Source organism: Microcaecilia unicolor, chromosome 2 (genome assembly GCF_901765095.1).
Source record: "Microcaecilia unicolor chromosome 2, aMicUni1.1, whole genome shotgun sequence".
In the NCBI taxonomy this organism is placed as follows: Eukaryota; Metazoa; Chordata; class Amphibia; order Gymnophiona; family Siphonopidae; genus Microcaecilia; species Microcaecilia unicolor.
In genome coordinates, this window is record NC_044032.1 from 149,220,922 (window position 1) to 149,236,079 (window position 15,158).

The window sequence follows — 15,158 nt, forward strand, 5'->3', positions numbered from 1 at the left end:
ATACTTTGGCCTGGATTCCTGCTGAGATTTCTGGTGTGGAGAGGTAGATCTGGGAGTCGTCAGCGTAAAGATGATACTGAAAACCATGGGATGCGATCAGAGTACCAAGAGAAGAAGTATAGATGGAGAAAAGAAGAGGTCCCAGGACAGATCCCTGAGGTACACCAACTGACAGTGGGGTAGATGTAGAGGAGGATCTACCAGAGTATACACTAAAAGTACACTGGGAGAGATAAGAAGAAAACCAGGAAAGAACAGAGCCCTGATATCCAAGTGAGGACAGCGTATCGAGGAGTAGGCTGTGATCAACAGTGTCAAAAGGGAAAATTAGGTTCTTACCTTTGGTAATTTTCTTTCCTTTAGTCACAGCAGATGAATCCATTACGAATGGGTTGTTCCCACCTTCCAGCAGGGGGAGATAGAGAACACTGAAAACCATAGTGCCTCCTGGACGACTAGCTCCATCTGCCTCTCAGTATTTGAAGCTTCCAGAGCAGTGTTAAACTGCAAAGTAGCATAACATGAACTTTCCTCACAGCGAAAAAACGCCCCAGAACAGAAGCAATAACACAAAGGAGGGACGAACTCAACCTCCTGTAGTAGAACAGAAATCCTGAAGACTGTTTTCCAACTTCACCCAATGAGGGAACATGTCTGCAGGAAAAACTGAACACAAAACAGAGTCAATCAGGGAGGGATCATGGATTCATCTGCTGTGACTAAAGGAAAGAAAATTACCAAGGTAAGAACCTAATTTTCCGTTCCTTGTCATCAGCAGCAGATGAATCCGTTACGAATGGGATGTATCAAAGCAGTCCCTAGATAGGTCGGGAATAAGCCACACCACGCGCAAGCACTTGTGCTCCAAAAAGCACGTCCGTCCTGGCAGCCACATCCAGCCTGTAATGATGGGCAAAAGAGAGCTTAGAAGCCCAAGTAGCTGCACTACATATTTCTGGAAGAGAGAGTGCTCCCGTCTCAGCCCAAGAGGAAGAAATCGCTCTTGTGGAATGTGCCTTAAAGGTGTCAGGCGGAGGCTGGCCAGATAGCAGATATGCAGAAAAAATGGCTTCCTTAAGCCAACGGGCTATAGTGGCTTTAAATGCTGGAGACCCTCTGCGAGGACCTGACAACAATACAAAAAGGTGATCAGAGGTCCTGAAAACATTAGTCATTCGCAGGTACTGCAACAGAGTCCTGCGCACATCTAAAAGGTGCAACTGCCCAAAGGATTCTGGAAACTCCTCCCTAGAAAAGGAGGGCAGAAAAATAGGCTGGTTTAGCTGACACGCTGAAACTACCTTAGGCAGGAAGGAAGGCACAGTAAGTACCATTACTCCGGACTCCGAAAATTGCAGAAATGGGTCTCGACAGGACAGCGCCTGGAGCTCAGACACCCGTCTCGCCGATGTGATGGCCACCAAGAAGACTGCCTTTAAAGTCATATCCTTCTCCGAAGTCCGCCACAGCAGCTCAAAAGGCGAACCCTGCAGAGCCTTCAATACCAGCCCCAGGTTCCAAGCGGGACAAGGTGCCCGCACGGGAGGATGGAGCTGAAGCACCCCTCTAAGAAACCGTGCAATGTCTGGATGCGCAGCTAAGGAGAGGCCAGCGACTTTGCCTCGAAAGCATGCCAATGCTGTCAAGTGCACCCGCAGGGAATTATAGGCCAAGCCTTTTTGTACACCATCCTGCAAAAAGTCAAGAATCGGCGAGACAGAAGCCCGCATGGGTGTGATCGCCTTTGGAACACACCAGGCCTCAAACTGGCACAAAATCCGGGCATATGCAACGGAAGTGGACCGCTTGCGGGCCTGCAAGAGAGTGGCGATGACCTTGTTAGAATAGCCCTTGTCTCTCAATTGCGCCCTCTCAGTAGCCATGCCGTAAGACCAAAGCGGCAGGGATCCTCCATGGTTACCGGGCCCTGCGTCAACAGGTTCGGTATCAGAGGCAAAGGAAGAGGAGCCTCTACCAGCGTCCGCCGGAGGTCCGCATACCAGTGCCGCCTGGGCCAATCCGGGGCAATGAGAATCACCAGTCCCTGGTGCAGTTGAATTCGCAGGAGTACTCGTCCTATCGAGGGCCAAGGCGGAAACACATATAGGAGGCCCAGAGGCCAGGGTTGAGCCAAGGCATCCAACCCCGCCGAGCGAGGAACTCTCCATCTGCTGTAAAAGCACGGGACTTTGGCATTTGTGCTTGACACCATCAGATCCGCTACGGGTATTCCCCATTTGGCACAGAGTTGAAGGAACACTTCGTCTGCCAAATCCCACTCCGCTGGGTCGATGTGGTGTCTGCTTAGATAATTGGCTTGCACATTGTTCTGACCTGCAATATGAGCTGCTGGCAGGAACTGTAGATGCAGCTCGGCCCAGTGGCAAATCTGAGCGGCCTGCGCGGCCAGTGCTCTGCAGTGCGTTCCGCCTTGACGATTTATGTAGGCCACTGCCGTCATATTGTCCGACAGCACTCTGACAGTCAATCCCTCTAGGGTGGATTGAAAGGCCAGTAACGCCTGGAAAATTGCTTTTAACTCCAAGCGATTGATGGACCACTTCGATTCTTCGAGTGTCCATAGACCCTGGGCATGCCTCTCCTGGCAATGAGCTCCGCAGCCCTTCAGGCTGGCATAGGTTACCACCAGCACCAGCCGGGGAGTGCTAACGGCATTCCTCGCCGCAGCTTGCTGTCTGAGAGCACAACTCCATGCTGAGTCGGGCCACAGGGAGCCAACTGAGTCTGCACTGATAATCCTGGGAAATGGGAGACCAACGTTGTAGCAGGGAACACTGCAGCAGTCTCATGTGCGCTGTCACCCAAGGCACCTCTTCTAGGGTGGCTGTCATCAACCCCAAGAGCTGGACAATGTCCCAAGCCCGCCGGCGAGGCATCCTCAGGAGGAGACAGACCTGGGTCTGAAGCTTGCACCTCCTTTGCTCGGGTAAAAAAACCCATCCCCGAGGCTGTGTCGAACCGAACCCCCAAATACTCTAGAGATTGAGAGGGGGTCAGGTGACTTTTGGGTATATTGACGACCCAGCCTAGAGAATGCAGTACTGAGCCCACTCTGGCTGTTACATGATGACTGTCTTCTGCAGAGTCCGGGAGGACAGCTCCCCCTCTATACAGAAGTTGCCGATGCGTTGGTCTCTTAGCAGCCAATACCCAGTTCCCACATCGATCCCAGTGGTTTTGAAACCTGCTCCTGAGCTATTGGCCCTCGATGAGCACATCCAGGCCTTGCTCCCTGAGCTGCTGAAAGGCCTTCTGCAACAGTATTCATTGGCATAGAGGGTTCTTGCACAAACCCTGCTTCCCGTTGCAACCTCGCTTGGTCCTCAGCCTACAGTGTGGCGTCTGTGTCGACTGGCACCCAAGCTGGCACTCCCTTGACGTCGGAGGAGGAAGTTTCGCCAGAGTCAACGCGGGAACTAACTTCTTGATAACATTTTTGAGGATATGGCTCCGCATTGAGGCAGGCTCAGTCCTAGACACTCCCACCAGGAGGTATTGTCTGACACATAAGAGAAGCACTCATGGGATTCTGAGGAGGATCCAAGATACTTTTCCTTGGATGAGTCCTATGGAATTCCCTCTGAACCCTCCTGTCCACCCGAAAAGATAGTCTCCTCCAGAGATCCTTTCATTCCCTCCTTTTGTCAAGGAAATGACTAATGCCATTCCATTTCCTTTGCAAGTGGAGGATGAGCCCAGGGCCAAGATGCACGTTTCCTCTTAGGGAGGCTGTGACTCTCCCTCTCCATGGGTACTCCAGGAAGTCCTCGTTCAGAATTGAGAGTTCTCTCTGTCGGTCCCAGTTATGCCCAAGAAGATCAATACCATGTGCTGGATTCGGAGTACACAGTTGCCTCACAGTTCCATGATGGTGGAATCTACTCTCAAAAGAGCTAGGAGTTCAAGGGACTATGCTTCGGCGCACCTAGGTACAGAAGCTAGAACACTGGTGAGAGAGATTCCAGTCTTCAATGCTCATCTCCCAAATACAATCCTACCAGCTCTTTATGAGATCTGCTTGTGAAACTCAGTGTGCAAGTTGTCAGATCTGGCTGAGATACTTCCTCTGGAGCAGGGAGTCACACTTTGCCAGTTGGTCAAGCAGCAGAAGACGTGTCGAAAGCTCTTGGCCAGGGGCACTTACGACACTTTTGATGTGTCATCAAGGATCTCTACCCATGCTACAGCAACACACAGACTTTCATGGCTGTGTGTTTGACTTGGAACATTCTGTTCAACAGAGGTTGGTGGATGCCCCATGCCGAGGGGAAAACCTTTTTGGAGAGAAAGTTGAGGAGGTCACAGACCAAATCAAAAAACATCTCTTCTTTCCCCCACCAGGCGCCTTCTGCATCTACCTCCTCAGCTAGGAAGATTTTTTTGCAAACCAAGGAGGAGTACATATTACTATCAGAGGTGTAGGTACAAGCGCTCGGTCACCAGCCTGCTCAGGCTCAACCCCAGCGTGCTTGTTCACATCAGCAGTGTGCACCAAAGACCTCTGCTGCTCCCCAGGCAAAGCAAGGGTCAAACTTTTGACTGGCTCCAGCAGAGCATAGCCACAGTAAAAGTGTCTGTCCCGGATGACTTGCCGGTCGGGGGGAGGCTGAAGTTCTTCCACAAAAGGTGGCCCCTTATAATCTCCGACCAGTGTGTTCTTCAAATAGTCCATCTCAGATATGCACTCAGTTGGTATCTAAAACCTCCAAATTGCCCACTGAGAGCTCATTCGTTCAGCTGTCAGCACAGGCAGGTTCTTGCAGAGGAGCTCTCAGCCCTTTTGAAGGCCCATGTGGTTGAGCCCGTTCCACCATGGGAGGAAGTGCAAGGATTTTATTCCAGGTATTTCTTTGTGCACAAAAAAACGGGGGATGCTTCCCATCCTAGACCTAAGGGCCCTGAACAAATTCCTAGTCTGAGAAAAGTTCAGGATGGTTTCCCAGGGCACCCGTCTTCAATGTTTCAGGAAAACGATTGGCTATGCTCTCTGGACGTGGGTGCATGTACTCACACCCCCGATACTTCCGGCCCACCGGAAGTATCTTTGATTTCGGCTGGGAACACATCACTTTCAGTGTTGCCTTTTGGCGTCGCGTCAGCTCCCAGGGTCTTCACCAAATGTGTAGTGGTAGTTGCAGCATCGCTACACAGACTAGGAGTCCATGTGTTCCCATATCTCAACAATTGGCTGGTAAAGAGCATCTCTCCGGATGGTGCTCAGGAGTCCATTGCGGATGACTATTCGGGTACTAGAGCTATTAGGGTTTGTTTTAAACTATCCCAAGTCCCATCTTCACCCTGTCCAGTGATTCAAGTACATAGGAGTCCTGCTCAATACACAGAAGGTTCAAGCCTATCTTCCGGAGGTGAGTGCAGACAGTCTTGTCGCACTCGCTTTCATGGTTCGAGCCTCACAGCTCGGCAGATGTTGAGATTGTTTGGCCACATGGCTTCCGCAATGTATGTTACACCCATGAAACATTTTCACATGAGATTAGTTCAAAGACCCTGGCTTCAGTGGTATCAAACCACGGGCAGGCTGGAAGATGTCATCCAAGTGTCCCCAGAGGTTGTACGCTCCCTTCAGTGGTGGACCATTCGACCCAATTTGACTCTGGAACTTCAATTCCAAATTCCTCAGCCACAAGGTGCTGACGATGGATTTGTCTCTCCTGAGATGGGGGGGGGGGGGGGAGGGCTCATGTAGATGGGCTTCTCACCCAGGTATTTGGTCCACCTGGGAAGTGAATCTTCAGATCAACCTCCTGGAACTCCGGGCAATCTGGAACACTCTAAAGGCTTTCAGAGATCGGCTATCTCATCAGATTTTCTCAACTAAACAGTCAATCATGTTGCAATACCATCAAGCAGCGGGTCACCGGATTACGCCCTCTGTGTCAGTAGTCTGTCCAGATGTGGCATTGGGCTCGCATCTATGGCATGTTCCTTCAAGCCACTTATCTGGCAATCAAAAACAATACCCTGGCCGACAGACTGAGCAGGATAATGCAACCACACAAGTGGTCTCTCAGTATGGACATAGCCTGCATAATGTTCCTAGCATGGGGCACCCCCTCGGTGGATCTTTTTGCCTCTCGGGTCAACCTCAAGGTCTATTGGTTCTGCTCCAGGCTTCAGGCCCACGGCAGACTAGCATCGGATGCCTTCCTCCTCACTTGGGGGACAGGTCTGCTGTATGCATATCCTCCCATAACTCTAGTGGGGAAAACTTTGTTAACTCTTAATCAAGACCATGGAACCATGATTCTGATTGCTCTGTTCTGGCCGCAACAGGTATGGTTCCCTCTGCTTCTGGAGTTATCCTCAGTAGAACCGTGGAGAATGGAATGTTTTCTGACCCTCTTCACGCAAAACGAGGGATCTCTTCTACATCCCAACCTTCTGTCTCTGGCTCTCACAGCTTGGATGTTGAGAGCCTAGAATTCGCTTACTTGGGTCTTTCAGAGGTTGTCTCCCGGGTCTTGCTGGCTTCCAGGAAAGACTCCACTAAGAGGTGCTATTCTTTCAAATGGAGGAGATTTGCCATCTGGTGTGAGAGCAAGGCCCTAGAACCCTTTGCGTGCCTTACACAGACCCTGCTTGAATACCTTCTACACCTATCAGAGTCTGGTCTAAAGACCAACTCCTTAAGGGTTCACCTTATTGTAGTTAGTGCTTATCACCATGTAGAGGTTAAACCCCATCTCTGGATAGCCTGTAGTAGTTAGCTTCATAAAAGGTTTGCTTTTCTCAAAGCCCCCTGTCAGACCTCCGCCTGTGTCTTGGGACCTGAACGTCATTCTCACCCAGCAGATGAAAGCTCCTTTTGAGCCACTGAATTCCTGCCATCTGAAGTACTTGACCCGGAAGGTCATTTTCTTGGTGGCTGTTACTTCAGTTCGTAGGGTCAGTGAGCTTCAGGCCTTAGTAGTGGATGCACCATATACTAAGTTTCATTACAACAGAGTAGTCCTCCGCTCTCACCCTAAATTCCTGCCAAAAGTGGTGTCTGGGTTTTATCATTCTTTCCCTGACCTCATGTCCATCCTGCCGAAAGCACCATACACACCTTGGATTGCGTGAGAGCATTGGCCTACTGCATGGAGCGGACCAGACCCTATAAACCGCACAACTTTTTATTTCTTTTGATCCCAACAGGATGGGGGTTGCCACCTGGAAACACGCCATTTCTAATTGGCTGGCAGATTGCATTTCCTTCACTTATGCCCAGACTGGGCTGGCCCTAGAGAGTCATATTACGGCTCAGTGTCAGAGCCATGACTGCGTTGGTAGCCCACTTGAGCGCTCCATTGAAGAAATTTGCAAGGCTGCAACACGGTCTTCAGTCCAGACATTCACATCACTTCTGCCTTGAGCAGGATACCCGAAGCGACAGTTCAGGCAGATAGTGTTGCAGAATATGTTTGGGGTCTAGAATCCAACTCCACCCTCTTAGGCCCATTTTATTCTGTTCGAGGCTGCACTCTCATTTGGATTGTATATATTTTCAGGTTAATGTGCGTTTTGTCCTTGCCATTGTGAGGCCCAATTGACCATTGTTTGTTGTTTTTGGTGAGCCTGGATGCTAGGGATTCCCCACTTGGGAGAATCTATAAGCCTGCTTGTCCTCTGAGAAAGCGAAGATACTTACCTGTAGCAGGTATTCTACGAGGACAGCAGGCTTTATAGTCTCACAATCACTCCCACCTCCCCTTGGAGTTGTCTCCTTTTTTTATTTTTATGTTTTTGCTGTAGTATAAAACTGAGGAGACTGCATTCTTGCGGCAGGCGAGAAGGCACTTGCGCACGCTCGGTGGAACATCTCTCGCGCTCCACAAAACTCTGCTTATGCTTTTCATAAATCCCGGACCGGGCAATGCAGGTCTGCACCTCCCACTTGTGAGAATATAAAGCCTGCTGTCCTCGGAGAATGTGTTACAGGTAAGTATCTTCAATGTAACAACAAACAATGATCAGTCCAAGCACTAGGCAAAACCTGCAACACAACTATGGAAGTCCAATCTAATTGCACAGACACAAGATATAATATGTGCCTGGCTACCTGACATAAAACTACAGGGCAAGATTTTAATACCACCCCGATTAATACTTTCCTTAATTTAGGTTGTGTACGTGCACCAATGGAGGAAGGTATCCCAGAACGGAAGATTCAGATAACTGGATTCAAGGACAGAGAGAAAGATGAACTGGTTGAACTGCTTTTCAAGCTGGATTGTATTTTCATTGATAGTGAGGTATGTAATAATTTTGTATTTGTTTTTCTGATTATAAGACAATGAAGCATGGTTTGTAGTTACAGCAAGACCCATTCTTTTTTTTTTCCTATATATTTCTTCATTGAAGCATGTGCATGAATGATAGAGTTGGCTCGTTAAGTTGTACGACAGTTAACATGATATGCATAGTGTTAAGTGCAGAGCTGGCCCAGTGGCTTTCTTGGGCACTACCATGAGAAGGACCCGATTTAACTTCTGGGTTCTTTCGCTGTTTGGGTTGGCTGGGGTTAGGGAGGCTGCAGAGGCAGCACTCACAGATTCTATAGAGCAGGTCCTGTTATTGCACAAGGATGACAACTAGTGGATGGATATAAAAGGCCATGATTGTAGAGTTCAAGTGTGAGTTCTTGTGCATTGCCCCAGCCAAGGACTGTTGCTGCAGTGAGCTAAATGAGTTGCAGAAAAATACAGGGTAAAATTCCCAGGTAGTTGTACCTTCTCCATAAAGAAAAAAATAAACCCAGGAATTACAAAATCAGGTAACCCAAGTTTTACCATTTAGTGCACCTTGGCAGTGTGATGTGCTATTGGAACTAATTGGGTAAGCCAAGAAACATAAATGCCTGGATTAAATTAAAGGTGCATTAGCAATTTTAAAAATAGACTAGGTGCATAGAAGACATATCCATTATTAGTTGCTTAATAATATAACAGTATAAATAATCCTAGCATTGAAATATTTATATTGTAAATACTATTTGGCATAGCAGTTACTCTAACAATTAGAGGCCCCAGTGAGATATGAAAGGGTTGATTTTAGTGATTTGATAATGTTGAAAACTGTTTTGGGATAATCTTACTGCTGTGTTATAGGCTTTGGCAGCCTAATGCTGTTACCACAGAAAGATAAACACAAAGATAAACACTGAAAGGAAACAGGAACTTAGGGCAAGAATGCCGTGTTTTAAAATGACTACTAACTACACACTCCCAGGGGAGAGACACTATTGAGTAACCACAAAAAGTAGTCAGTCCCTATAAATGGAATGTATAGGGAGATCCAAAAAGGAATCGCACACTTTTAAACAAACCAATAAAGCAATTTAAATAAGAAAAGAGACGCAAGGAGAATTCAATATACCGAGCTAAATTTTTTTCAATGAGTCTAGCCGTAACCACGCTCACTATTAAGCTGTATACATCAGTACTCTTCATTGTGTGACCCTTTCAAAATTTTTTATTAATAGTATTATACTTTAGCAATGAATTCAAAACTGAGTGTCAAAAGACCTTACTGAAAATCCATATACATTCTCTCCTTAGGAACCCTACAAACTAAAATATAATCAAAAATAAATAAGTAATAGTCCAAAATATTACAAAAGCACCCCAGCACCAGAAAATGTAAAAGAGTCAGACAGGAGCGAAACTTAACTTCAGCTTGTGTTTTCTCGCTCTTTTACTTTCTGTTCTCAAAACGTCCAACAAGAATCCCTGTTTCAAAATAACTTCCTCAGGGACGTCAGTTCTGCGCTATCAAATGATTCCTTCATTCTTGTCTCTCTTTTCCTATCTAAATTGTGTGATTCCTTTTTGGATCTCCCTACACATCCAATTTATAGCTACTTTTTGTGGTTTTACAATGAAGCAGAATAAATACTAACCTAAAGATGATTCCTATGTATGTTTGAAAACTAGTGTTTTTTTGCAAAAAGTGATTAGTTCTTTAGGTGAAAATCTTACTCAGACATATACAACAGATTGCAAATCATGAACTGATATTAAGAAAAAGTATGAGAATTATTTGGCTCTTACTGAATTGTAGGGTACACATGATAAATGGAATCCAGCACTTCGGCTGTTATTACATTCCATAAGATCTGAGTCAAAGGATTAGCAAATTGGAATGAACCTCAGATAAGCTTACTGCTGAGCTGAAAAAAAAGAGAAGGAGGAATTATTAGCAAACCTGAATTCTTGCTTAACATGACAAAATGCTGGTTTGGTGCAAAAGGTGGAGGAAAAGACAGAAGCTTTAAATTAAAGCGAAAGAGGCGGTGCAGTTGAGAGAGAGCCCAAAAGGTGGCTGGACTTAGGACAGTATTATTTGAGTTAAGAAAGACAAATAAGCAAGCCACTCTACATTTAATATTGCCCAATTATCTTGATTGTCACTGTACCTGCTGACAGTGTTCACTGTAATGGAAATGTTCAGACTGACACTCTTTTTGCTAGTAAAGTAGAAATTGGCAAACCTTCAGTTGCAGAATTGTATTATTATCCAAAGTCAAATTGTGTAGGTTCATTAAGCGAATTTGAAAGTGGCTGAGGCCAAAAGAGCAAACAGGATGCTAAGAATTATTAGGAGAGGGATGCAAAATAAGACCATGGTGCGACCTCATCTTGAATATTGTGTTCAATTCTGGTCGCTGCAAAAAAGATACAAACATATTTTCAAAGCACTTAGACTTACAAAGTTCCATAGTAACCTATGGAAATGTGTAAGTCTAAGTTCTTTGAAAATGAGCTCCATAGCAGAATTAGAAAAGATTCAAAGAAGAGTGACCAAAATGACAAAGGGAACGGAACTCCTCCCATATGAAGAAAGACTAAAGAGGATAGGTCTCGTTAGCTTGGAAAAGAGATGACTGTGGGGGAGGGGGGGTTATGATTGAGGTTTACAGAATCCTGATTAGTGTGAAGCTAGTGAAGGTGAATCGATTTTTCACTCATTCAAAAAGTACAAAGACCAGAGAACACTCAATGAAATTGGCTTGAAATACATTTAAAACAAATAGGAGAAAATATTTTTTCACTCAGACTAGTTAAGCTCTGGAACTCGTTGCCAGAGGATGTGGTAGCAGCGGTTAGCATATCTGGTTTTAAAAAAGGTTTCGTAAGTTCCTGGAGGACGAGTCCATAGTCTGCTATTGAGATGGACATAGGAGAAGCCACTGCTTGCCCTGAGATTGGTAGCATGGAAGAGGGCTTTAAACTAGCATCATTGGGAATGGGTGAACAAAGTCCCCAGATAATTAAAACATTAAATACATCTCCTTTTTCATCTTGCTCAACCTGTCTAAACTTATAGACAAGAGGTAAAGAAGTTGAACTTTCCAGAGTCATCACCAGTAGTAGTGCCTGGAATCTGCCATTATTTTTCTGTATCCAGTTGATGGTGCAGGCTGGACTGGTGCAGCAGAATTCTGCACATGGTCTACACCCTGCTGTCCAGAAGGTAGTATCTTGACCAGTGTCAGTTCCCAGGAATTGGTCCACAGAGCTTTGCTCTGGCTGAGTTGGGAGAGGTTCTTAATCCTCTGCTGCCCTGAACCTTAGCCTTTAGGCTTTTGCTCAGTTGCTTAGCTGGCAGAGATTCCAGGGGCCTCTGCCAATGGGGGTGATTAATTTTGACTTTTGTATTTAAGCGCCTCCCCCTGTTCTCTTCCTTCCATGAGGGCCTTCTACAATAGTAGAAGTCACACATTTCATCCTCTGAGATAGCTGGCGATTCTGCAGTGTAGTCCCAAAGTGGTGTTGAAGGCACTTTCTAATATGCCCTTAGAATTTCTGAAGAGGGTATCTGTATTGATGTTGTGTCAGTTTTCCTCATGGCATTCTGTTCAGCCAAGTGCGAAGGTGGCAGACCTCACGCGCCACCTAGATAGGATTTTAGATAGTTCTGGGGAGGAGCTGTCTGTTTTGGTACATGTGGGTGCCAATGACATAGGAAAAGTTCTTGAAGCCAAATTTAAGGTCTTAGTTAGAAAGCTCAAATCCAGAACCTCTAGGGTAGCAAAGTGCACCCCGTTCCACGCGCAGGGCCCAAGAGACAGGCAGCGCTCCAGAGTCTCAATGCATGGATGAGACGATGGTTCAGGGAGGAGGGTTTTAGATTTGTAAGGAACAGGGCGGCAGCATTCTGGGGCGGCAGCATTCTGGGGAAGGGGAAGCCTATTCTGGAATGATGGACTCCACTTTAACTAGGGTGGGACCAGGCTTCTGGCATCAGCATTTAAAAAGGATATAGAGCAGCTTTTAAACTAGAACCTGGGGGAAGGCCGACAGTCGTTCAAAAGCGCATGGTTCGGAACAAGATATCTTTCAAAGCTATCGCCAAAGCAGGGAAGATATGGTATCCCGATAGTGAGGTTGCAATAGGACCATATTAGACCAGCCTGCTTATAATCAAACGAGAAAAACGCCCAAGTTCCGACCTAAATCGGGAGATGGGCGTTTATCTCACAAAAACGAATAACGCGGTATAATCAAAAGCCGAATTTGGGACGCTTTCAACTGCACTCCGTCGCGGATGCGGACAAAGTGGACGGGGGCGTGTCGAAGGCGGAACTGGGGCGTGGTTATCACCCGAACAGAGATGGGCGCCCTTCGCCGATAATGGATGCGTTTGTAGCTAGAATTTAGGGCACTTTTCCTGGACCCTGTTTTTTCACGAATAAGGCCCCAAAAAGTGCCCTAAATGACCAGATTACCCCCAGAGGGAATCGGGGATGACCTCCCCTGACTCCCCCAGTGGTCACTAACCCCCTCCCACCACAAAAAAATGATGTTTCACAACTTTTTATTTTCACCCTCAAATGTCATACCCTCCTCCCAGGCAGCAGTATGCAGGTCCCTGGAGCAGTTGTTAGGGGGTGCAGTGGACGTCAGGCAGGTGGACCCAGGCCCATCCCCCCTACCTGTTACAATTGTGCTGCTTAATGCTTATTAGTCGTCCAACCCCCCCAAACCCACTGTACCCACATGTAGGTGCCCCTCTTCACCCCTTAGGGCTATAGTAATGGTGTAGACTTGTGGGCAGTGGGTTTTGAGGGGGATTTGGGGGGCTCAACACACAATGGAAGGGTGCTATGCACCTGGGAGCTCTTTTACCTGTTTATTTGTTTTTGTAAAAGTGCCCCCTAGGGTGCCCGGTTGGTGTCCTGGCATGTGAGGGGGACCAGTGCACTACGAATCCTGGCCCCTCCCACGAACAAATGCCTTGGATTTATTCGTTTTTGAGCTGGGCACTTTCCCTTTCCATTATCGCTGAAAAGCAAAAACGCCCAGCTCACACATTGGCGAATAAAACATGGGCGTCTATTTTTTATCGATAATACGGTTCGGTCCGCCCCTTCACGGACCCGTTCTCGGAGATTAACGCCCATGGAGATAGGCGTTTCTGTTCCATTATGCCCCTCCAGGTGTCTTAAAATAAAAAGCAGACAGAAAATGAGAAATTAACACTGTCAACTGCTGAGCAAGATGTAAATAAGAACAACAAACATAGTTTTAAATGTCTATATTCCAATGCCAGAAGCCTAAGAAATAAGATGGGAGAGTTAGAATATATTGCACTATATGAAAAATTATAGGCATCGCTTGAGACCTGGTGAAAGAGGATAACCAGTGGGACACTGTCGTACCAAGGTACAAATTATATCATAGTGATAGAGTGGATCGAAGTGGTGGAAAATTCTGCAGGAAACAAAACACGTCTTGGAATCCGTATGGATTGAAATTCCATGTGTAAAGGGGAAAAGGATAGAGGAGTATACTACTGTCCACCTAGCCAGGATGAACAGACAGATGTAGAAATGTTATCAGAAATTAGGGAGGCTATTAAACTGGGGAACACAGTAATAATGGGTGATTTCAATTATCCCTATATTGACTGGGTAAATGTAATAGCGGGGCATGATATGGAGGTAAAATTCATTGACAAAGTTAAGGACTGCTTTATGGAGCAGCTGATACAGGAGCCAACAAGAGGAAGAATTCTAGACCTAGTCTTTAGTGGCATGCATGATATGGTGCAGGAGATAATGTTGCTCGGGCCAATTGATAACAGTGATCATAATGTGATCAGATTTGGTATTGTCTTTGGAGTAAGTATACAAAGGAATTCCAATACATTAGCATTTAACTTTCAAAAAGGAGACTATGATAAAATGAGAAGAAAGATGGGGAAAAAATTGAGGAGCCGCTGCGAAGGTCAAAAACTTACATCAGGTGTGGATGCTGTTCAAAAATACCATCCTGAAGTCCCAAGCAAAATATATTCCATCTACTAAAGAAGGAAGGAAAACCAAACGACATCCAGCATGGTTAAAAAGTGAGATGAAGGAAGCTATGAGAGGTAATAGAAAATCCTTTAGAATATGGAAGTAAGATCTGACTGAAAATAATAAGAAACAGCATAAGGAATGGCAAGTCAAACGCAAAGTGCTGATAAGGAAGGCAAAGAGGGACTTTGAAAAAAAGATTGTGTTGGAGGCAAAAACACATAATAAAATTTTTTTTTAGTTATATTAAAAGCAAGAAGCTGGCAAAAGAACCAGTTGGACCGCTAGATGATCAAGGGGTAAAAGGGTTAATCAGGGAAGACCAAGCCATAGCAGAGAGATTGAATAAATTCTTTGCTTCTGTCTTCACCGAGGAAGATTTGGGAGAGATACCGGTGCCAGAAATGGTATTCAGTGCTGAAAAGTCAGAGAAACTGAATGAAATATCTTTAAACCTGGAAGATGTAATGGCACTTTTTGACAAATCGAAGAGTAGCAAATTGCCTGTACCGGATGGTATTTATCCCAGAGTACTGATAGAATTGAAAAATAAACTTGCAGAACTATTGTTAGTAATATGCAATTTATCTTTAAAATCAAGCATGGTACCTGAAGATTGGAGGGTGGCCATTGTAACACCAATTTTTTAAAAAGTTTCTAGAGGTTATCTGGGAAATTATAGACTGGTGAGCCTGACATCTGTGCCAGACAAAATTTAAAATTGCACAGCATATTCAAAAGCATGGATTAATGAGACAAAGCCAACATGGATTTAGTGAAGGGAAATCTTGCCTCGCCAATCTATTACATTTCGTTAAAGGGGTGAACAAACGTG

The 15,158-nt window shown here is 45.8% G+C and overlaps 1 protein-coding gene across 4 annotated transcripts in view; it reads left to right on the plus strand.

Moving 5' to 3' along the window:
* Positions 1–15,158, plus strand: part of SLF1 (SMC5-SMC6 complex localization factor 1) — a 229,596-nt gene that overhangs the window by 16,790 nt on the left and 197,648 nt on the right. For all 4 annotated transcript variants that reach the window (XM_030193392.1, XM_030193394.1, XM_030193395.1 and 1 more), the window contains exon 3: positions 8,146–8,276. In XM_030193392.1, coding sequence (XP_030049252.1) covers positions 8,163–8,276 — 114 coding nt within the window. In that variant the 5' untranslated portion in view covers positions 8,146–8,162. The remainder of the gene's footprint in view (positions 1–8,145; positions 8,277–15,158) is intronic.